A 23,855-nucleotide genomic window follows, 5' to 3' on the forward strand; every position below is an offset into this window, starting at 1 on the left:
AAGGCATCTCTGGCAGATTGTATCATCCTAGACTCAGATAAGAACTTGCGCAATATTATATGTGGCAGCACTAGGCTTTTGAAGGCGGATGTCGAAACCATTAACAAAAACAAGCACTGGGTGACAGAACAAACCTGGAGCACAGGTACTTTTACTCAGAATATAGTATATGGTTAACCACTTTTTTGTGTGTTTGTTTTCTGTTGAATTCTTTAATGCAGAAGCAATTCATTAGATCTGTCAATAAAGATTACAAGACAATTCTTAGTAAATAAGTCTCCGCTTTGGACATGTTGCAACTGTTGCTCGGTTCATTACGTAAATTCAAAAGAATTTTGAATAGAGAAAATACAATAGTTTGGATGTACTTGTTAGGCATACAGAAAATAAATCCCACTCCTGGTCTTCTGAAGAATAATATGTAGTTTTCGTTCTAAAAATATGTTGTTTTTGATGCATGTGATCTATTTATTCTCCAAGATCTTGGGTCACTAGAGGGAAATGCATTGAAGAGCTGCTCTAATTATATTGAAGGCAGCATGAAATGAAAATATAAAAAATGTAACCTTTTTTTTTTATATACAATTTTTTTACCCTTTAATTTTGCAAAGTATGACTTAATCGTGGTGAAGGATGGACTTCTACAATTTTTTAAGTGTATGTTTACAGGAATGCAATGTAATGAATTGTGTGTATTTATATAGGACACTAATCATGTATGTCTATACTCCCAAAGCGCTTCACAATCATGTGCAGTATCCACTTGGATGTGACGGCAGCCACAGGACAACGGGCCCACACCACTCACTAGAAACCAGCTATAGGTGGAGTGGAGAGACAGGGATAGAACCAATTCGGTGGATGGGGTTGATTAGGAGGCCATGATGATAAGGGCCGATTGAGGGAATTTGGTTAGGACACCGGGGTTACACCCCTACTCTTTACAAGAAATGCCATGGGATTTTTAATGACCACAGACAGTCAAGACCTCTGTTTAACACCTCATCCGAAAGGCCGTGCTCACTGACAGTATAGTGTCCCTTTCACTATACTGGGGCATTAGGCAGACCTAATTTTGCGATTAAAAAGTGACTGATTTTGTGGCTGTAATTCCCAGAAATTTGCGGACAATTGTGTGATTAAGAATATATACAGTTAAAGTCAGAATTATTAGCCCCCCTGTTTATTTTTATCCCCAATTTCTGTGTAACGGTGGGAAGATTTTTTTCAGCACATTTCTAAACATAATAGTTTTAGTAACTCTTCTAATAACTGATTTCTTTTATCTTTGCCATGATGACAGTAAATAATATTTTACTAGATACTTTTAAGACACTTCTATACAGCTTAAAGTGACATTTAAAGGCTTAACTAAGTTAATTAGGTTAACTAGGCAGGTTAGGGTAATTAGGCAAGTTATTGTATAATGAAGGTTTGCTCTGTAGACTATCAAAGGGGCTAATCATTTTGACATTAAAGTTAAAAAAAAATAAATTTAAACTGCTTTTATTCTAGCCAAAATAAAACAAATAAGACTTTCTCCAGGAAAACAAATATTATCAGACATACTGTGAAAATATTCTTGGTCTGTTAAACATAATTTGGGAAATATATATAAAAGAAAATTCAAAAAGGGGCTAATAATTCTGACTTAAACTGTATATGAATGTACAAAATTATGTGTATTTACCATATTAGGTAGAATACTATGTTATGTGTGCAATTTGAAAAAATGACAATGACACAAATCATAAAAAATTAGGCTTCTTTATTTTGGTCTCTTGTCAAGACAAAATCTGAAACAGTAGGGATTAAGCCAAAGGAAGGTTGTATTACTCTTATTTTAATCCATGATCTTACTTACTATCAGATTTCACTCCCAGGAGCATCTGACATCATGTCACACATTGGACAATCGTTAGGGCTTGCCCTACACTAATGAACATAAAACAAGGATTGCTGTAAACCTCATCAAGTACATATCAACTTACACAAACCCTAACCCCAACCTAATGAGAATTAGTTGGCATTTAGATGCAATGTAAATTAAATTCAACAAACGGTCCATCAAAATAAAGTGTGACTGATGTAATAGATTTGCGGTTTCGTTTACATTTACACACTTTCAAAAACATGCCCAGTTTTCAATGATTTTGCTTTCTAGACCCCCAAATCAGTGCTGTCATGTAAATTAGCAGACAAAAATGGACTTTTCTATAAACAAATGCAAGCTTGCATTCATCTTAATCCGCTAAAATCCAATCAAAATCTATAAATTGAAGAGCAAGTCCTGCATTTCTACATTTTCCCCAATTTAGAACAATAGATCTGTCACTATATCCATTATATTGAGACCTTACACTGTTCTGTACATTTCTAACTCATCCTTTCATTTCCTTTTTGGCTTTGTCCCTTTGTTAATCAGGGGTTGTCACAGTTGAATCAACCAGCAACTTATCCAGCGTTTTTTATGCAGCGGATGCCCTTCCAGCCGCAAACCAACACTGGGAAAAACCCATACACCCTTGCATTCACACACATTTATTCATGCATTCACACACTCAGTGGTTAGCACTGTCACCTCTCAGCAAGAAGGTCACTGGTTCAAGCCCTGGCTAGGCCAGTTGGCATTTCTGTGTGGAGTTTGCATGTTCTCCCTGTGTTCTTGTGGGTGCTCTCATAGATAGTAGATAGTGTGTGTGTTTTCTTCAGTTATTTTAAAATAAAGTAATGCACCCTTCATTCAAAAATCTCTCACTTGTAATATGAACATATATACTGTACAAAACTTAAATAATAAATAATAATAATAAATAAATAATAAATAAAATAATAATAAATAAATAATAATAAATAAAATATTCATTCATTAATCAAAATCAAATTACAATTTTAAGATTTTGATTTTAGGTCAAATCGCCCAGCCCTAGATTTAAGGCAGCAAGAATTTTTTTACAGTTTTGAAAAACTAAAACATTAAACATTTAAAAAAATTTATTTGCTATTTTTATTTCCAAGAGATGAACACATTCTCTCCTTTTAAACACACAGACAGATATCTATCCTTCAATACCGAGAGACAAGACTGAAATATTCAGTCATGCAGTATTTCAGAGATGATGCGCGTCAAAAACACGTCATTGCAGAGGTCACACAGGATTTTCGTAGACTGACAACCAAATCTCTGCATCTGCTTGATGGATGGAGCGAGTGTATATTCTGAAGAGCATGTACCCAGAGCCTGCAGCACCTCTCTCTCTGTGACTCATGCTGTAGTTATGCTCTTTTTTTTTAAAAAACCGCTGCGAGGCAACCATCGTGTTAATATTCAGTACAGTCAGGCGCTACAGAGCACACAAACACACACTGGTTCCCATTACGGCCGCAGTAAAGGATGAGTCAGAAGGGTGAGGAGGGAATCCTTTCTGTGGATATTGTCATCCTCGAGGCCACTGAATCAAAGGACGCGTTGTGCATTTGTCACGAAATGGCACGTATCCGCACACCTGGAGACAAAGAGCCCTGACCATTTGTTTTTCAGCTCAAAGGTGCATCTAATTATAATTTTAACTTATTCATTCCTTTCAAATGCTAAACACTGCGGTTACCTTGTGTAGACAGTCGAGATGCGTGCATTTGATTAAAAATCTGTTTTGTGACCAGCGATGGTCATTCATTATTTTCAGTGGCCTTGGTTTATGAACTTGCATTTCATTTTTACTTATGTATCTTGAACACTTTGGCTTCTGATGGTGCTAGAAATAATTGCTCCAGCCATTCTGCCTTGATTTTAAACTCGGAAATAAAGCCATCACTAGGGGTGGCCATCGTGATACTTTAAAGTCGGCATGAACCGGAAGTTGCTAAGGCTTTTATTTCAATATGTTGATATACTTCCAACTGAAAAAAAAAAAGAGTAGGGATGCGGGGCTTTCTTTTTGCACATCATTCCCTTATAGCAAACTAACGTTAAGAGGGGTGTGGTTGGGAATATATTGGCTGATGCTGTTAAACAGAGAAGGAACGCCACTTCAAATCCATAAGAAAATGGTCAGACATTTATTGAAGATTAGCAAAACAACCCCCCCCCCCCATTGGATTAACTTGCACAGATTAATTGTTCACCTAAAGCAGGGGTTCCCAAAGTTTTCAGTTGTGACCCCCAAAATAAAAATGCAAGCGACTCGCGATCCACAATATTCCCTGAGGTAGTTATAGATATATAATCCTTGCACACAACTGCACACACCCCACACATAGGTCCAAGACCTATTCTATACTCGAAGACCATCCTACATGTTCAGTTGTGGCCTGTATTATTTTTAATGTACGTGTGAATGTAATGAACGTAATGTACGAGTGTCAGAAAGTTTTACCTGGTGCCATAAAATGAATGTGCTGCATCTGCCGATATTGCTGTGCCTTTAATATAAAGCAATCACCACAGGGGTTGCAAAAAACGTAACACACTACTTTCCATAATAAAAGAGTTCACACTTAGCTTTTGCTCGATACTGATAGCAGTTTTTGCATGCTGTCCTGGGAGAGAACCCTGAGCTCGGAGATACTTGAGCCAAGAGCTCTCACCTGCTCATATAGCATAGAAAGAGTTCAGAGATCAGGAAGGTTTTGAGAGCTTCCCTTAGTAAAGGAGGAAAGGGTGGAGATAGGGTGGTTGGGGGGGGGGGGGGGGGGGGTTCTTCAAAACGAAGATAGAAGTAAAACAAACCGGGCTTTTTATTGAAGGATTTACCTGATTGGTTTTACGATGTTTGTGATACGGGACCAGCCGCGATCATTCATAGCACGTGATCCTCTCGAAATAGTTTATAAAACTCCACAATAGGGCTGTGCGATTTAATTGAAATCGAATCACAATCGTGATTTGAAAGGTTGCGATTAGCTAATCGCAAGATGCTGCGACATGGAAAAAAAAAGTCTTAAGTCTTATTTTATTTCGGCTAGAATAAATGCAGTTTTAAATTTTTAAAAAAATCTTTTTTGGGACAAAATTATTAGCCCCTTTAAGTTGTATTTTTTTCCGATAGTCTACAAAACAAACCATCATTATACAATAAATTGTCTAATTACCCTAACCTGCCTAGTAAACCTAATTAACCTAGTTAAGCCTTTAATTCTGACTTCAACTGTATATGTGTGCATTGTATACTTTCCCTCGCCCAGAGCAAATGTGTGACTGCCGTCTGTGTGTAACAGTCTTACTAGCCAATTGAGTGAACACACTTTCGTTTTGCCCAATCAGAATTGAGCAACTGAACTAGGCGGAATACCCACAATAAAACAAACAAACAGCAAAAGTGCAGTCAAGTGGGATGATGGCGTCTGCCCCTTCAGAAGCATTAACGGACAAATTCACATCAAAGAAAAACAGCATGTTGGCAATATTGGATTATTTTGGTTTCAAAGTCAGAGACACCAAACAAAAAATTTGTAAAAGTTTTCACAGAATTGTTGCCACAGCACAAGGAAATACAACAACCAGCACCTAAACAAGCACCACGGGCGGCTATATAAGGAGTGTCTTTCTAAAAAGTCAACTGAAAGTATTGCCAGAGACTCTCAATCTCATAGCTAGCAACAACAAAGTACAATGTCAGAGTTGTTTGCAGCTGTTTCACCATATGAAAAAACATCACAAAGGCACCAGGAGATAACAAACGCCACAACTCACCACTGTTTGCTCTAGAGCAGTGGTTCTCAAAGTGGGGGTCGGGACCCCCTGAGGGGTCGCGGGACAATGAAGGGGGGGTCGTCTGGCGATTTTCCAAAAATCAATTTATTTTTATTAAACCATAAGAACTACCATATTTTATCCATAACCTGCTGAAAAGAAAAAAAATAGTCATTTATACTTACTATATACTACTGTATATAGTTACTATAGTAGCTCATAGTTACTAGTTCTATTGGATTGCGACCCCTGGGGTACTTACATTATATTAAAGACACAGCAATAGCGTCAGATGCAGTGGATTGATTTTATAGCACCAGGTTAAACTTTCTGGCACATTTACAGCACTGACATACATAAAGAAAAAATCAACAAAGAATAGGTGTGGGTCTGTTGGTGTGTGTGTGTGTGTGTGTGTGCACCAATGCAAGGTTTCTGTATTTATAACCACCTCAGAAGATATTGGGGGTCACGAGTCACTAGCATTGTTATTTTAGAGGTTGCAGGCTGAAAAGTTTGGAAACCCCTGCTCTAGAGAAAAGTATTGTTTATTTCTGAATGGTTAAAGAACTAATTTGAATAAAAGTTGAAGTAAGTTTACATCTTTTCAGTACTTTTTTTTTTTTAACTAACACTCACTGCATTTAGCAGTAAGAAGCTATGATGTAGAATATTGAGCTGAAGCTTGACTAAAAAATTAAATCACAAATCAAATCTAAATGGCAATATCTGTTAAAAAAATGCAATTAGATATTTTCCCCAAATCGCACAGCCCTACTCCAAAAAGCAACAAAGTGACGCAACTAGTTACTTACTTTTTGGGGAGTAACTAAATATTGTAATGCATTACTTTGAAAAGTAACTTTCCCCAACACTGCTAACATGTATCTCCCTTTAGGTCCTTTTTTTTAAAGGGTATCGCCCTAGTGACAGTAGCTTTTATTTCTGAGAGTGTGGTTACTGTCTATGACTCATTCATGACTTACATAAAAGCTATGAGACCGAATGATGCCGATCGCAGGGTGGGTCAAGTTTAAAGGATTCACCATTGTTTCTGTGTGTAGCATACTACAGTGAGCCTTTCGGTATGTGCAGTCTGTAAACAAGAGAATAATTGCACACTTAGGCATGCGAGATCATGAAAAAACTGCCTGTTATGCAAAAGCAAGCGCCAGTTTTATTTGGTACACCAACACTCTCTAAGGCACCTTCTAAATAAACGTCATACTAAACAAGGAAACTGCTTGGCACTTCGTACACAAACTTTGTTAATAAAATTGAATAGAAAACTCTGTTTGAAGATGTAAATCTGTATAATTTCATGGTATATGATTTAGAAGTGAGCAAACACATATACAACGCACTTATCTTAAGCTAACATTGCTCAGCTACCATTACATTTATTACCTGTGATGCAAATTAATTTGATATCATTCATCTCTATTAAAAACACTGTGCAGTCCAGGAATGTCGCTGTGTGAAAATGTTGAGGATATTCGACTTCAATGCTCATCATCAGTCACTTCCTCCAAATCGTCCTCATCTTCATCATCTTCCTCCTCATCTTCTTCGTCATCCCTTTTCCTCTGTCTGCTTGATGTTCTTGACTGTCAGAAGGAGAATAAACAATATTTCAATTGCAGATTTGTGATACAATACGAGAGGTGCAGTCACATTTACCATTGCTCAGATTCCTGGAATCTGAAGGGTCATATAAATTCAGTGTGGCAGGTCATCTTTTATTATTTCCACAATGCCATAGAATGCATTGTTAAAAAAGGTCCCCTTTCAGCTTTCTGTCAAAATAAAAGCTCTAGGGTTTAAAGTAAGAAAAAAGGAAATAATGCAGATTTACTTTACTGTATGTAATTTGAGCTGCTCTTTTATTACTACTACTAAGAACATATTTATTTATGCATTCATTAATTTTCCTTTGGCTTAGTACCTTTATTCATCAGTGGTCACCACAGTGGAAAGAACACCAACATGGCTGTGGTATGTATTATTAATAATAATGATAATTAATAATAAAAATCGCCATTATATGAATTACTTTAACTTCAGTTTTTTAATGCAATAATAAGCATACAAGCAATGTACACAATGCAAAGTTTCAGGAGTGACTCATTTAGATTCCATTTAAACTCCAAAACTGATTCACAATTCATCCACACACCTGCAATGATTGACACCACAGCTTTTTATTTGATGTTTTGGCATCTTGTGTAAATTGTATCAATGATTTATAACCAAAGTAATATTACAGTGACCGAACACTCCTTTCGCTCACTGATTTAAAGTCCCGTGAAATGAAAATAAAGATTTTTAGATGTCAGTTTTAGTCTGTTAGTTTTAAGGATATTGATAAGTTAGTGTGCTTCAAAACAGTGACAAAATTCATGTTTAGAAAATATAAAACTGATATAGACATCCAAAGCTTGCAGTTTGTCACTTCCGTCTGAATGGATCAACGTTTTTTATCACATCAGCCCGTATTGCAGTTTTTTCTTCAAATCTTGACCAATCAAATGCTCTCTAGTATCTGACATGCCCCGCCCCCTTCAATATGATTCTCATTTGCATTTCAGTAGATTACGCTTAAGCTCAACCACTCTCAATGGCAGAGCTGTTATATAAACAAAATGCTATTGGCTGTACTTATAAAGGGGAGGAGCTAATCTATGCCCCACCTTCTCTTCGAATTTCACTTGATACTGTCAAATATCGAATAGAAAATGCACATTTCAGCACTAGAGGGGACCTTTAACTAAACCACTATAAACAGAAGTGTTGTGTTAACATTTGAAAAGCTCTTTTAAGTGTTGCCAGATCCACTTTTTTACACAGTTTACGGTGTTAACAAAGTTGCATATGCAGGTTGTATTATTTTTGGTGTTTGTATTACTTACAATAAAGAGTCTGAGTTTGTTTATTATTATGGGCTTGATTTTTGGCAGCACTTAAGTCAGGAGATAACTCGTTCCCTGTGGTTTCATACAGAGAATGAAGCACATTTTAAATGTCATTAACAACTTGTTGTTCAGCTTCAGGAATGTCTGTATGTGCAGTTGTCATCACTTGTATTTATTGCTGGTTAATTCCATTGTTGAATGTAGCTGTCACTTCCGTAAATTACAGAACTGTGTGGTGTGTGTACAGAACTCAATTGTGGACTAAAAGTTATTTTTAACTGATAACAGCATTTAGCCAGTAAAAAAAAGTATTAATGGCTGTAATCATTCCCAAGGCACTAGTCAATGGCAAGCAGTGTTAGGGAAAGTTACTTTAGAAAGTAATGCATTACAATATTGAGTTACTCCCCAAAAAAGTAGCTAGTTGTGTAAGTTGTGTTTTTATGGTATATCATACGTTACATTACTTTTAAGTTACTTTTACTGACCTGGCTGATCCCTTCGATCCCTTTCAAAACTTTTTTCATTCTTTTTTAATAGAGGAGCTCTGTGATTAACAATGCACTGTATACTGTATAATCTTCACCTACATTTACCTTTAAAAAACACAAAAAAATTATATTTTAGAATAATTTTATCTGAAAACTTCCTGACCCCAGAACTAGTCATATATATATATATATATATATATATATATATATATATATATATATATATATATATATATATATATATATATATATATATATATATATATATATATATATATTTTTTTTTTTTTAAATCTGTATATCTGTATTAAAAGTTGGAAGCAATGTGTTTGCTATTTTTGTACTAAAAGTTATTCTTAGAAAAGTAAAGTAATATTCAACTCGCGTTGCTTGTAATGTGTTACTCCAACACTGTTGGCAAGTGCTCCAAACTATCAGCTGTCTTTAGGCAATAAACTGGACCTTTTTTGTTTATAAAATGGTGATTCTATTCTGTTCTAAGTTATTCTAACACAACTGATTTAGACTGAAAACAAAATAATTAAACATCTGCAGAAATTCAGATCTGGTCCCAGCCCCTCCGCCGAAGAATTATCAGTCTATATCAGGGGTGCCCAAACTTTTTCATATGAAGGGTCAAAAACCAAATATCACTGAGAGCCATGGGCTGAATGTACTTATACCAAACTAAAGTTGCCAGGGGTAATTTCCTCATTTATTTCATTATATTTGAAAAAATAAATAGAAAACATTACTTAATAAACATTACAATAAAAACAATCACATAACACAGTAACATATATACATATAGCCAGTATATATATATATATATATATATATATATATATATATATATATATATATATATATATATATACACATACATACATGTGTGTGTTCATGCTGAATACACTAGTCAAGCAGAATCTGCCTGCTTATAATTTTCTTAATATTTTTCTTAATATGTCTCTGGATTGTCAAGTGACAGTATGTACATTTAAACAAAATCTGAATTATTTACACCATTTAATTGAAACATTTAATTTAGATAGCTTTTAGCAATAAAACAAACAAACGAAAAAACAAAACAAAAAAAAGTTGCATTAAATTTGAATTGAAAATCTTAAAACCACCCTCATCATTCTCCCTCTGTACTCTGCCAAATCAAAGTTTGCCAACGGCCAACTTTGGCCCCCTGGCCCTATTTTGGCTATCGCTGGTCTATATCGATTGCTGATTGGCACTAGAACGCGGAGCTTCATTCACCATATTGACCATTACACTTTTCCCCATTCAAAACTATAGTAGTGACATTTCCTTTGTATTCTATAGTCTTTGATTAAGTGCAGTCTTGTATATATTTATAAAGACAAAGTGAAGCTGGTTTACATTGGCTAACGAATATCTAAGGGTGCTTTCACACCTACACTTTTGTTTCAGAACGTGTCTCGATTGCCTAGTTAGCGCGGTTCGTTTGGCATATGTGAACAGGGCAATCACGCTCTGTTCCACGCCAAAGTAATCGCTTCGAGATCGCTTGAATGAGGTGGTCTCGGCTCGATTGAAACGAACCCTGGAGCAGTTCGATTACAGTAAGAAATCGATCCGATCCGTGCGTGGTTACATCACAGTGTTTTATGGATATGTAATAGGCATACGGCTATATGAAGAGAGAATTATGAGCATGTCGGGAAGTTTCGCGAGTCTTCTGATGCATTCGTCTTCTGAAACGAGTGATGATCTCCCGGTAATCTCGCGTCTCCCTCCCGGTCCTCTAATAGGCTACGTCGCGCACCCTTCTCAACCCTCCCCACCGCATCTCTCCTCAGACACATCGTGCGCGCAACCTGTCAATCACAATCAAACTACCACCTCTCCTGACAGCTTAGCGGGACGCTGCAAAATAAACCCTTACACTCTGACCAATGTGAGTAGAGTTTACTCGCACGTGACTTGTTTTAGCTCTTTTGGTCCGATTAGAAACTTTGCAATGTGAAAGCGCACCGCTCCAAGAGCAAAGAGCAACAATGTAACAATTGTAATCTTTGTTTCGGAACAACTGAATCGATTCACAGGTGTGAAAGCACCCTTAGTTAATATTAAACCTCTATTTATATTGTTTTTTCCACCTTTTTCACTGCAATAGTTATTGGTAGAAAGTACTTACCTGCATTGTTCCTGATTTACTCATTGATGTACCAGTTCGATTCAGGGACAGTTTAGAATTTGCACGAACGATTTCTAAACGTGACTGGTAATCAGGAGGATGCAGTGAATTCCTGAATACCTGTCAAGACAAAACAAAAAGGACTGCTCTTCATACGGACCACCAAGAACCTATTAAATAAACAACGAGTAGCCAAACTCAAACAAAATCCATTAAAAAGAGAAACGAGTCAACACAACTAAGCACATTCTGTGTTGTAGCAACAGAGCAAGATGTCATTTAGATTGGGGGAAAAACATTTACACACACTGTCCTGGTGAGGGTGTGCCAACAAACACTGTCACCTCAACTTTATTAACTCCAGTTAAATATTACAGGAAGGAAATTTACAACCTATCTCTATATGCATTAGCTGTGTCTTCATAAACCCGTCATCATGTGCCAATATACTAAATGACTATGACATCCAGTTACAGGCAAAGTTCAGACAAGAACGAGGAAACGTTTCCCTGAAATTCCCTAGTGAAATAACATTCATGTGATGCTTACTCCGGCAAGTCAAGGAAATGTTAACAAACTTGGAGTCTAGAGTAATAAATTTGTTTTGGCACACTGAACTATGAATTCATAAATAAATGCATTAGCCACTGCAAATATTGCACAGCTGACTGAGCACGCTTCGCAAGATGCCTCTCCGGTTCTTTTTTGCGTATCAGGAGTGGGGCTTTACACCCCAGCAGCCATAGCTTTCATCATTATGACAGTAGGGGGATCTCAGACGGAGGAAGAATATAATTTGATTAGACATTAAGACAGACGGGCCTGAACCAGCAAGAGCAGCGGTGCTGGTGCAGAAAGCTCACCTCAAGGTCTCCTTCCTCATCTACATTCTGAATGTGCTGGTAAGCTGTGGTGTAAATTTCCAAAGCCTTGGCATGGAACGCCATCTCCACCGTCACGAATTCACCCAAAACTTTCTGCATTCAACACATAAGAAAACAAGAGCCTATTCGATCATTTATGTGACTAGCATTGGAAGATTTGATGTATTTTGATAGTATAATTAGGTATACAGTTTATTAATAATCTTGAAATATTTTTACTCATCCATGCAACATTTAATTGATTGATAGTGCAGTAAAAAATGCTGGGATTTTATATATACGGTTGAAGCCAGAATTATTAGTCTCCATATTTATTTTTTTCTCCAATTTCTGTTTAACAGAGAGAATTTTTTTTCAACACATTTCTCAACATAATAGTTTTAATAACTCTTTTTTAATAACTGATTTATTTTATCTGTGCCATGATGATAGTAAATAATATTTTACTAGATATTTGTCAAGACACTTCTATACAGCTTAAGGTGACATTTAAAGGCTTAACTACGTTAATTAGGGTAATTAGGCAAGTTATTGTATAACGATGGTTTGTTCTGTAGACTCAAACAATCAAAAAATAGCTTAGGGTAATTTTGACCTTAAAATGGGTTTAAAAAAATAAAAACTGCTTTCATTGTAGCTGAAATAAAACAAATAAGACTTTCTCCAGAAGAAAAAATATTATCAGACATACTGTGAAAATTTCCTTGCTCTGTTAAACAAGGGGGGGCTAATAATTCTGACTTCAACTATATATATATATATATATATATATATATATATATATATATATATATATATACATAAATACATACATACATACATACATACATACATGCATACATACAGTTGTAACCTAATTTTGTCATTAGTGATGGCTGCATACCAAGCACTACTTCAAAACCTTTTTAAATGGTTTGTTTTGATTTTGTGGTTCGGAGCATGAATCAAATAAGGGCAAGGACACGTGATTTCAGTAAAACGGGCTTTATAAATTGTTACATCGTAAAGATTTCAAAACTTTGGTAACACTTTATAATATCTACACACTATGAATCATTTATTAAGCACTAGCATCTCATTCATTGCAACAGTTCATTATTTGTTAAGCATTAACTTTTAATAACTAATAAACGTTAGTAAGCAGTTCATAACTGCAGCTACAAACGCTGTATTCTTGACATAACCACATTTAAAATGTGCTTAATGACTGTAATCAATAATTTGTGACTGGTTGATTTTTCATTACTAAATAAAGTATGGCATTATTTACAAACCATATGCATTTAAGAGTAGTTGGAGGTTTTTAGGAACGTTCAGAATGAGTTAGTAAATGATTAATAAACTATTGAAATTAACGTTTATATATCCTATTATTCAGGCATATAGTAATGGTTACAATGTATGTTAATAAATGCTTTAATAACTCAACTTCATGCAGTTTTGTGACCTAATCTAAATTGAGGACTATTTATGCGTTATAAATCCCTTATAAATGACAATTAAAGTCTTGGTATTAAATGAACAATAATCTTTGCAATCTTATCTAAAAAGTAAAATTACTGTAAAGTTTAAACATTACCGAATAACAGGAGTGTCAAAAATACAGCAAAAAAATTGGATAAAACAACATAATAATTTAACAATATAATTGGATGCAATTTTTAAACTCCACAGTAATTTTGTTTTAGTTAAGATTAAAAAGATTTATTTTTTATTTTATACAGTTTCATTTGTATATCTTCAAAGGAATAGAAATGAATAATATCATTTATGTTCTTTTTTCCTGTTTAGAATTTAACTGAGCCTTTAATTGTCATTTATAAGGGATTTATAAAGCAAAAATAGTCCTCACTTTAGGTCACAAAACTGGATAAAGTTGACTTAATAAAGCATTTATGAACATACATATGAACTATTAGTATGTGCCTGAATAATAAGAATTATAAATAATAATTATAATTATAATAATAATAATTTGAATAGTTTTTGAATCATTTACTAACTCATTCTGAATGATCATGAATGAAAAACAACCAACTATGCTTAAATAACTGGTTTGTAAATAATGCAATACTTAATTTAGTAATGAAAAATAAATCATTAACAAAGTATGAAAGTACAAGTATTAGGCACATTTTAAATGTGGTTATAAGTCAAGACTACAGCATTTGTAGCTGCAGTTATAAAATGCTTATTAAAGTTTATTAATGTAGAGTTATTGCTTAACAAATAATGAATTCACTATTTGCTAATGCTTAATAAATAATTCATAGTGTGAAATTATTATAAAGTGTTACCAAAACTTTTTGTAAATTTAATGTTTCTCCACTGGTGCGTGATCTTTTAAAAAAAAACACACAAATCATGCGGATTCACGGGATCGCCCTCAAGTGGTGAATCACTGAACAGGTTTCATTGGTTTTACGTGATCTCAGATCAGTTTAATTCGTTTGTAGATGTTTTAGTGAGGCATATGTAAAATGAAAAGCAATAATATTAGTTAATAGCCTCTTGTATAGCAGAGCATACCATTTAATAAATATTATATAAGCCTTGAGGGCAGCACGGTGGTGGCATGGGTAACACAATTGCCTCAAAGCAAGAAGGTTGCTGGTTTGAGCCCCGGCTGGGTCAGTTGGTGTTTGCATGTTCTCCCCGTGTTTGCGTGGATTTCCTCCGGGTGCTCCGGTTAAATTGAAAGTTTGCAATGTGTTATTGATCTTACGCAAGTTTTAGTTGCATTTATACAGTTTTGACCAGCAGCTGATCAGAAGCTTTGAAAAGCTTTGTTTCTTCCATCACCACTTGTGATTCCCTCTAAAAATACTGTAACTTGCTGATTTGATGCTTAAAATATTCTATTGATAAAATGTAAAATACCAATAATATTTGTGGGTGGAAAATTGTAATACATCTTTAATGAATATATGTTTTACTTTTGTAAATTATTAATGTTTTTATTGCAATAATAGATCAATTTAATGCACCCTTCTCTGTCAAACAAACAAATAATATCAGGCCCATAGCCAGCCTATTAAATGGTGGTTATTTTTTCTCAAAAAGTGGACCTTTTTCCAGTTATTCGCCTCATTTCTTTAAATTGTGAGTTCAAATATTACATTTTAGTGACATTTTATGCACAAATTTTTGGCTTAGCTTGTCAGATGGTTATCATTAGCACACTTTTTGATGCAACAAATATATTTCCTACATTTTTGTCAAAGTACTTACCATACTATTATGTTTACATAAATTTGTGTTCATTTGCGAGTGTGCATTTAAAATGTACAATATTACAGTTTTATAAATAATGTAATGAGATTAGAATTTTAAATATAAAACTGTAGCCTATAGGCAATAACAAACTGGTCAGCTCATTTCCTCAGTCAGAATTTGTTCATTTAAATAATAATTAATAATTAAGTTAGTCTCTTCTATCGGTTATTTTCACAATTTGTGATGGCATACTGTTGAAAATCTGACAAGTGAGCTCATATATGGGCCAAATTCTGGACTTTCAAATTTTTGGATCTTTCGAATCACCCGAACCCCCCTGGCTATGGGCATTCATTCATTCATTCATTTTCTTGTCGGCTTAGTCCCTTTACTAATCTGGGGTCGCCACAGCGAAATGAACGGCCAACTTATCCAGCAAGTTTTTATGCAGCGGATGCCCTTCCAGCCGCAACCCAACTCTGGGATACCTGGCTATGGCCATGAAAATCTAAAATCTTACTGAGCCCAAACTCGATTGTTGGGTTTAGTTTTAAATTTTCAGTGAGATTTCCTGATTTATTCATTTTTATTCAATTAAATCTCTGTAATAACATGATTATATTTGTGTCTATACTGTACAACAAACAGATTCTAGGTAATCTGTATAACATGCAATATATAATATAAACACACATTCATCCATTTATTAAAAAATAAGCTGATATTACGTAGATAGCAAGTGTGCAGTGTGAAGGACCTTAATATCACGAATCTTCTGCTTTTCAAAGTCATCTATTGTCTCCTCAAGCTGGCGAGTCGTGCGTGTGGCGTCCATTGTGGCTCTCTGGAGTTCACTCTCAGCCTTTCGTGACACAACACACAATGAAAAGCAAAGCACAAAGTGTTCTGAGCCGCAGACATACATGATGCAAGTATATCACTCGCTGAGAGCTTTTACTTTTGCACTGAGAGTTCCCACATCAGCTCGGGTACAACTGACATTTAGTACCAAACTGATTTAAAACTACTTGGTCATAAATTAGTTTTAAGACAATACAATACCGTTTGTTGCACATGATAAAACACACCTGTGACTGGGAAAGGCTGTTAAGGAGTTCAGTGCAATTCTGTGGTTTGTTTATCCAAGTTATTTGGCATAAAAAATCTATTCAAGTTAATTAATTTATTTATAGTAAATAGAAATTAAACTAAATAGTTCACCCAAAATGAAAATTAGCTTGCCATGTACTCCCCTCAAATTGTTTCAAACCTTAATGAGATTCTTTTTTTCCCGCTCTACACAAAATGAGATAATCTGAAGAATGTTGCAAACTGTTAATATATATATATACTATAAATTAGGACTGCTCAATATTGGAAAAATCTGATATTGCGATTATTTTATTTTTCTTCGATAAACATTGTGATATGAATACAGTTTCACAAGATAGTTTGAATAGCATTATTTGATGGTTTTCTAGGGTGTCTAACAGTATTCAGGTACAGAAATTGAATAATCCCAATGCAAATATGTTTTTTCTTAATTTGTTTTGTCTCGTTTTTAGTCCAAATATCAAAACATTCTTAAAGCAAGTAAAAATATTGTTTAATTTTCACCGTAAGATGGAATAAGTGAAAATTAAGAGTTTTTCTTTAAAACAAACGAAAATATCTGGCAGTGGTGTAAGTGAAATAATCTTGTTTTAGCTTTGAAATGTTGATATTTGGAATAGAAACAAGACAAAATTCTTTTTTTTTTTTTTTGCATAAATCATATATTCTGTGTAAATACAGTAATTTAAAACAACTGGTTCCTGTTGAACTATAATTCAGTCTCAACATTGCATATCTTGCGATGTGACTATTGTGAATGCACACATTGGGATATCCATGCTGAAACAATATATTGTGCTGCCCAACTATAAAATACTAATATATATATATATATATATATATACAGTTAGCCCCCCTGAAATATTAGACCCCCTGTTTATTTTTTCCCCAATTCATACACTCAGAGAATCGAGAGAAGATTCTAATAACTGATTAATTTGATCTTTGCTGTGATGACAATAATTAATATTTTACTAGATATTACTATAAACTAGACATATGTTTATTCTGTAAACAGTCGAAAAAAAATTTGCTTAAAGGGGCTAATAATTTTGACCCTAAAATGGTTCATAATAAATTAAAAACTGCTTTTATTCTAGCAAAAATAAAACACATAAGACTTTCTCCAGAAGTAAAAAATCACAGTATCCGACATACTGTGAAAAACTACTTGCTCTGTTAAACATAATTTAAAAAAAATATTATAAAATATTATATACACACACACACACACACACGCACACACGCACACACACACACAGAGAAATGTATCTTTTAAATTAATATTTTTAATAGGAAGCTACACAATATTATATTTATGCATATACATTAGATTAGTCAGCTGAATCCAAATCTAGAGCTAATCTAACAAAAAACTTAAGATAAGTCCAAAAACTAGTAAAGCCAAAATTATATGTTATAGAAAAATATTAAATACAAATTTTAAAAAGAAGAAAAATCAAGAGAAGCAAACAAAATTTAATTTGACTAATTTTGTAGGTTGATTTTTTTTTTTGCAATATTTTGCTTGAATTTAATTGTATTATCTTTCAATTTCTAAAAATGTTCGGTGACTAAATGTTACATTAATAAATATATCTGTTTGATAAAACATTTTTGTTATATGCACCAAAATACATTGCCTATATTCACTGAGAAATGGATAAAAATATTAATTTTTTAAAATGGTGTGTACTCAATTATGCTGAGCTGTGTGTGTGTGTGTGTGTGTGTGTGTGTGTGTGTGTGTGTGTGTGTGTTCGTGCATTCACAGTCAAGTAGTTTTCTAACATTCTTCAAAATATCTTAAACTCAAACAGGTCTGAAACCATTTGAAGTTGTGTAAATGATGACAGGCTTTTTATTTTTTGGTGAACTATCCTTTTATGTATCAAACTGAAATTATTCAATTCAAATAACTGATCTTGAAAAATGTTCATTTAACTAAACCACACAAACAGTATGATTTTTTTTTTACCTGCAGATGTAAAGGCAACCTCAGTACTGACTTTTAATTTTGCTGTTTGATATATGGGTCAAAGACAAAAATGTGATTTCAAGCATTAAACAATACCAGTTTAATATAGTTTTCATCCACACATTATAATTTTTTTCATGTTTATTTCTTTTTTTAAGGAGAAAAATACAATAACCATATTCCATTCATGTGTACATACCAAAGAATCTTATGCATATTAGAACAAGAATGTTTGATGAAATATTAAAAGAATTAACGAATGAATTAACTGTGATTTTAAGTCTTCATTCTTTGCAGTTATCCTCCAAACCACTAGATTTCACTCATATGTCAGCATTTTATTGAATAAATGTAATATCACTTATTTATTTATGTATTTTAATACAGGTCAAAATAAGTATGTTGTTTTATTTTTACATGAGGATATTATTATATATCAATTACATTATTATAGCCATATTTTCACTTTTTTTCCACTAAAGAAATTTTTAAAATTTAAGTAGCCTCTATTATTTAATAAGCATTTTATGTATGTAAAATCACTTTAGTAATTATAAATTTGATGTGGACACCAAAAGGAATGTGTCGTCTTTGACCCACATGATGAATCATATAATAATTTCTATCACTGACTGCACTAATCTACAGAATCATATGACTCCAAGCTACGTAGTTCCTGTGAAAGCAGAAATAATAGGGGTGAATCGCAAGGATACAATGATCTGTCTGTCAGAGGGGTTTCTCTGCCTCATTCTTTCCAGCTGCTGCATCTGCTTGGCCTCTCTGTTCCTTGCACTCTGGGTCTGCTTCAGGTCCTCCTGTACATAAATTTAAAACAAAAATCATGATTTTGTTTATAGAATAGGCTCTATGTTTTGACCTATGAGATCAGTTACTGTAGATTACACTTACACAGAATGTGATGCAATGCTGCCCTCATGAGATCACAAAGGAAAGGTCAATTGTATTTGAACTGCACACTATGAACTCATTTACTCACACTTTTTCACTAAGGCCCTGTTTAAACTCAGTATTATTTAAGATGCATTTCACAGCAGCTTTCATTTCTTACCTGATAGCCACAAAACTGTTGAATGTCAGAATAGCATTGTTAACTTTTAAAAACATTGTGCTTAAGATTTTTCACTTTCAAACCAAACTTATGAATTTTATGTTTTGAAAGTTTAAATCCCCATTTTTTTTCTTTTTCAATGCACTAATTGAGTGTCTTTGTAAATAGCCCATAATAATAATAATAATAATAAGAAGAAGAAGAAGAAGAAGAAGAAAAAAAAAGAAGAAGAAGAAGCCTGTAAATAATAATAGCTTAAAAATTGTATTCATATTCAAAGGTTTTTTTTTTTTTTTTTTTGTCTGCACAGTATCTAAACTGCATGATATTATTTTGCAACATTAGATTGAGAGATCAGAGAAAGCATAAACATACAATTGTCAACAGATTTATTTATGTATTTATTTATATTTTAATGCCTTATCAGCAGCGTTGGCTATATTCATGGCAACACTTATATATTATAAATAATATTTATTATATATATTATAATAAATAAAAGATATACAAACAGCAACAACACTGATAAAAAGTCATATAAGTTGTTTCAGTTTGATCAATGATAAACACTCAAAAGAATTTCCCCTAGAAGACACATTTTAAAAACAATTTTACACAGGGTTCATACACATTTCTAATACTAAATTTAGACATTTCCAAGTCTTTTCTAGAACTTTTAAGTACATTTTCATGACGTAATGTTTCATGTAATGCAGAGGTGCTCAATCCTGTTACAGGAGATCTACCTTCCTGTACAGTTTAGCTTCTACCCTAATCAAACCCACCTGAACCAATTAATTAGGACCTGAAATCCACTTGATAATTACAGACAGGTGTGTTTGATAAGGGTTGCAACTGAAATCTGCAGGAAGGTAGATCTCCAGGAACAGGATTGGCCACCCCTGATGTAATGTCTGCATATACATGGTAAATAATAAGAAAAATTATGTTTAAATTTATTACAGCATATCATAGAACACGGAACAATATATTTTGTTTAAATTTGTTTGTATATCTATGTAAAATTGATTTTGGTGATGTTTATTGCTTACACTACTAACAATGTTAGAGCAAGTTTTTGGTCAAGGACAGAAAAGAAGTAAAGACAACTAACAAATATTCAAGTTAGTGCTGCTCAATATATCGTTTCAGCATCAATATCGCAACAAGAACAACCACAATAGTAACATCGCAGGATATGCAATGTTGGGATAATAGTTTATTCATATTCGAGTAAAAGTTAATCATCTGCATGCATTTTTAAAGAGTTCACCCACAAATTACTGCATTTTCAAAAGTCGCTTTAATTGTTTCAAACATGTTTTTTTAATCTGAACACAAAAAGAATATAATTTAATAACTCCCATAGTATTGAAACAAGTGAAGGGTGAGTAAATATAGAGTACATTTTAATCTTTGAGTAAACATCTGGCCAAAAGAAATCTTTTGTAACTTTATTAACTTTAAGACTATGAAGTGTTGATTATTCAATATTTGTACCTGAATAGTGAATACCTTCAAACTATATTTCACTTTTATCTTCTTTATATTTTATTTATGTATGCTTGTAATTTATTTGTTGTATATTATTCGAAATTTACTCCTCTACAAAATCCCCTCAATCAATTCAAATAAACCTGTTAAATCATCTAGTGAAATTGTATTCACATCGCAATATGCATCACAGAAATACAAAATATCGTAATGTCAGATTTTTTCATTATCGCACAGCCCTAATTCAAATATACAGATATTTGTTATACTTATTTCCATGACTCCAAAACTTAGTCCAGGCCTGGAAAATGCCATGTCAAAATTCCATGACTTTTCCAGGTTTTCAATGACCATATGAATCCTGTTTAAATCATTTCCTGAAAAAAAAAATGTTCTCCAATATCATAAAAAATAAACATTTTATTAAAATGTTTTATCGTCAAAATATTCTTACATGTCACAAATTGTTTTTTTCACTTTTCAAAAAATCTGTGTGTAGGAGGGGCCAATTCTACATCTTGTATGTACAACCAGATCATGTCTATTTAGCAAATGGTAATTATTTCTTTCATTTTAATTGTCAATATGCTCATTTTCCGAACTGTGGTCATAAAAGACAAAAGAGCAGTGTGAACTGTTAGCAATGTAATAAATAAATGTTTTAAAAAATGTTAACTTGTAGGAAATGTTAATGCCAGGTGTAAAAAAAAAAGTCATACACTACTATAGCAATCAAATCAAATTTGTTTTCAATTTCCTCTTGAAGTGGACATGCTCAGATAATTTATACATTTTTTCAATTTCTTTTTGGCTTAGTCCCTTTATTAATCTGGGGTCGCCACATCGGAATGAACTGCCAACTTATCCAGCATATGTTTTAGGCAGAGGATGCCCTTCTTTCTGCAACCAATCACTGGAAAACACCCACACACATACACTACGGACAATTCAGCTTACCCAATTAATCTACAGCGACTACTTCTATGTCCTTGGACTTGTGGGAGAAACTGGAAGAAACCCATGCAAACACGGGGAGAAAATGCAAACTCCACACAGAAATGCCAACTGACCCAGCTGAGGCTCAAGCCAGCGATATTCTTGCTGTAAGGCGATTCTGCTACCCACCACACCACTGCGTTGCCCCTCAGATAATTTAAAACACCTTATTTACACCAGCATCTAACATGACCCATTTTGATCTAATCTACAAAAATGTACTATTCCAGGTAAACCTGAGTGACTTTAAAAAAAGAAAAGCTTACCCTTTTTGTTTTGACAATATTCCCATATGCTTTCAAAGGCTCTATAACTTTCACTTCCAGCCTCTCCACCTGTGAACCAATATTATGTGTTAGTATAATAACAGAAAGCAAAAATATGCTTAAGTACGTTTTCAGGCTTTTAAACACACCTCTGCTTGCCGGTAGTCTTGAACTTTGGCTAGTTGATCTGCAAAATTCTTGAGTCCACATTTTAAGTTTGGTGTCTCGGTGTCAGCATAAACGTTGATTTCCTTGACCAGGAGATCTGCTTTATCTCGTAGCCGTGCAGTTTTACGGACATAGGCAGCAAACAGTTGGCAAAGATCTCCGAAGTGTTTTTCCACACTGGTGATATTCTCCTGGATCTGCTTGGTCTGGGTATCTCTGGAATGTGCAGTGAAGACAAATGTGGATTATTTGAATGAGGGAATAGCATTATTTTAACTTAGACTATTACAGGTTTTGTTTTCCATCTGATTGCATGTCAGATATATTATGTCAGTAAGTTATAATATTTCAAAGGATAAAGATATATCTATTTAAAAGTTTCAAACTGCATTTGCATGATTTCAGAAATTGTGACACATTTGATACTTATCTATATATTAAACACTTTAAATGAGGACGATTTACACATTTATCATCTTGTATTTTAGAAACATGCAAACATACGACATTGTTAGCTACTTTACATTTCGGTAACACGAATAAAAAACGTTAGTTAGGAGTTTTCTGTTTCTTACAAGGGTTGTTTAAGCAGCTACAATTAAACATGATAAAACACGGGCTTGCAGATGGAGTAACGTTACTTTTTGCATCATTTAGCTTGGCCGGCTAACTTAGTTAGCCTCTCAGTCGTCTTAAATCTCAACTTAAACCTTTTACCTCGCTCTTGCATCGGGAGTGCGGCTCATCATTACTCGCAACCGATAGCTACTTATAAAATATATAAATTCAAGCTTTAATAAAGCAGAAAGACTGTTATGTGCTAATGCTATTCTGCAGCAGGAAATCCGGAAGAACGCCGTGTCGTTTCCATGGAGCTACAAAGCGCCCTCTAGAGGTAAATAAAGGCAACACGAGCAAATAAAAAAATCGGAATCAGAATATGAGCTTTATTTGTCAAGTGTGTGCCTTTTTATACAAATGTGTTTGTAGTGCAAACACATTTTTTTGTTTGTGTTTGTTTAGGAGCTCAGTGTACATACCAAAACAAAAGCACAGAACATTTAAATAAGTGGAACATAAAGCAAATGGGACATTCTAACAGAAAAATACATTACCTTTCCCTGAAATAAAGAACATAAATACAGTGAATAAAAAGTATTTCATCCCAAAAATTTCAAAAATGGTCTGATGTTTGATTTCTGTCAGTTGCTCTGTAAAGGAATCATTCATTTGGTTCTTTGATGTTTTTATTAAAAACACTTTGCAAATGTACGTCATTATCCTTGTCCTCAGCCCAGTAGAACCTACAGCTGTGATAGTTTTGTTATGCTAAAAACTGTTATTCAAAAAATAATAATTCAGAAATCGCAAGTTTAACTTGTTATCATTCACATCCGTTTATTAAA

General features: G+C 33.8%; 2 protein-coding genes across 7 annotated transcripts in view; one reads left to right on the top strand and one right to left on the bottom strand.

The window, feature by feature from the left end:
* Positions 1-23,855, top strand: part of LOC147832604 (uncharacterized) — a 142,953-nt gene that overhangs the window by 55,740 nt on the left and 63,358 nt on the right. The gene's annotated exons all lie outside the window — the stretch shown is intronic.
* Positions 6,830-23,320, bottom strand: cibar1 (CBY1 interacting BAR domain containing 1). 5 transcript variants are annotated; one of them, NM_001003604.2, is given in 9 exon segments: positions 6,830-7,299; positions 11,263-11,382; positions 12,126-12,239; positions 16,120-16,224; positions 16,451-16,456; positions 19,170-19,271; positions 22,282-22,350; positions 22,431-22,665; positions 23,167-23,287. In NM_001003604.2, coding segments are annotated over 9 exon segments (888 nt in total). In that variant the 5' UTR covers positions 23,199-23,287; the 3' UTR covers positions 6,830-7,194.

The sequence above is a fragment of the Danio rerio genome, chromosome 19 (assembly GCF_052040795.2).
Source record: "Danio rerio strain M-AB ecotype USA chromosome 19, GRCz13ab, whole genome shotgun sequence".
NCBI classification, from domain to species: Eukaryota; Metazoa; Chordata; class Actinopteri; order Cypriniformes; family Danionidae; genus Danio; species Danio rerio.

What these genes read in the sequence shown, in the direction of transcription:
- cibar1 (XM_087294339.1), bottom strand. Translation starts at nt 23,198, where the DNA reads ATGATGAGCCGCACTCCCGATGCAAGAGCGAG. An exon ending in AGAAGATTCGTGATATTAAG is followed by an intron (nt 12,240 to 16,119) that starts GTCCTTCACACT and finishes TGTTGAATGCAG; the next exon opens with AAAGTTTTGGGTGAATTCGT. An exon ending in ATGAGGAAGGAGACCTTGAG is followed by an intron (nt 11,383 to 12,125) that starts GTGAGCTTTCTG and finishes TTGTCTTGACAG; the next exon opens with GTATTCAGGAATTCACTGCA.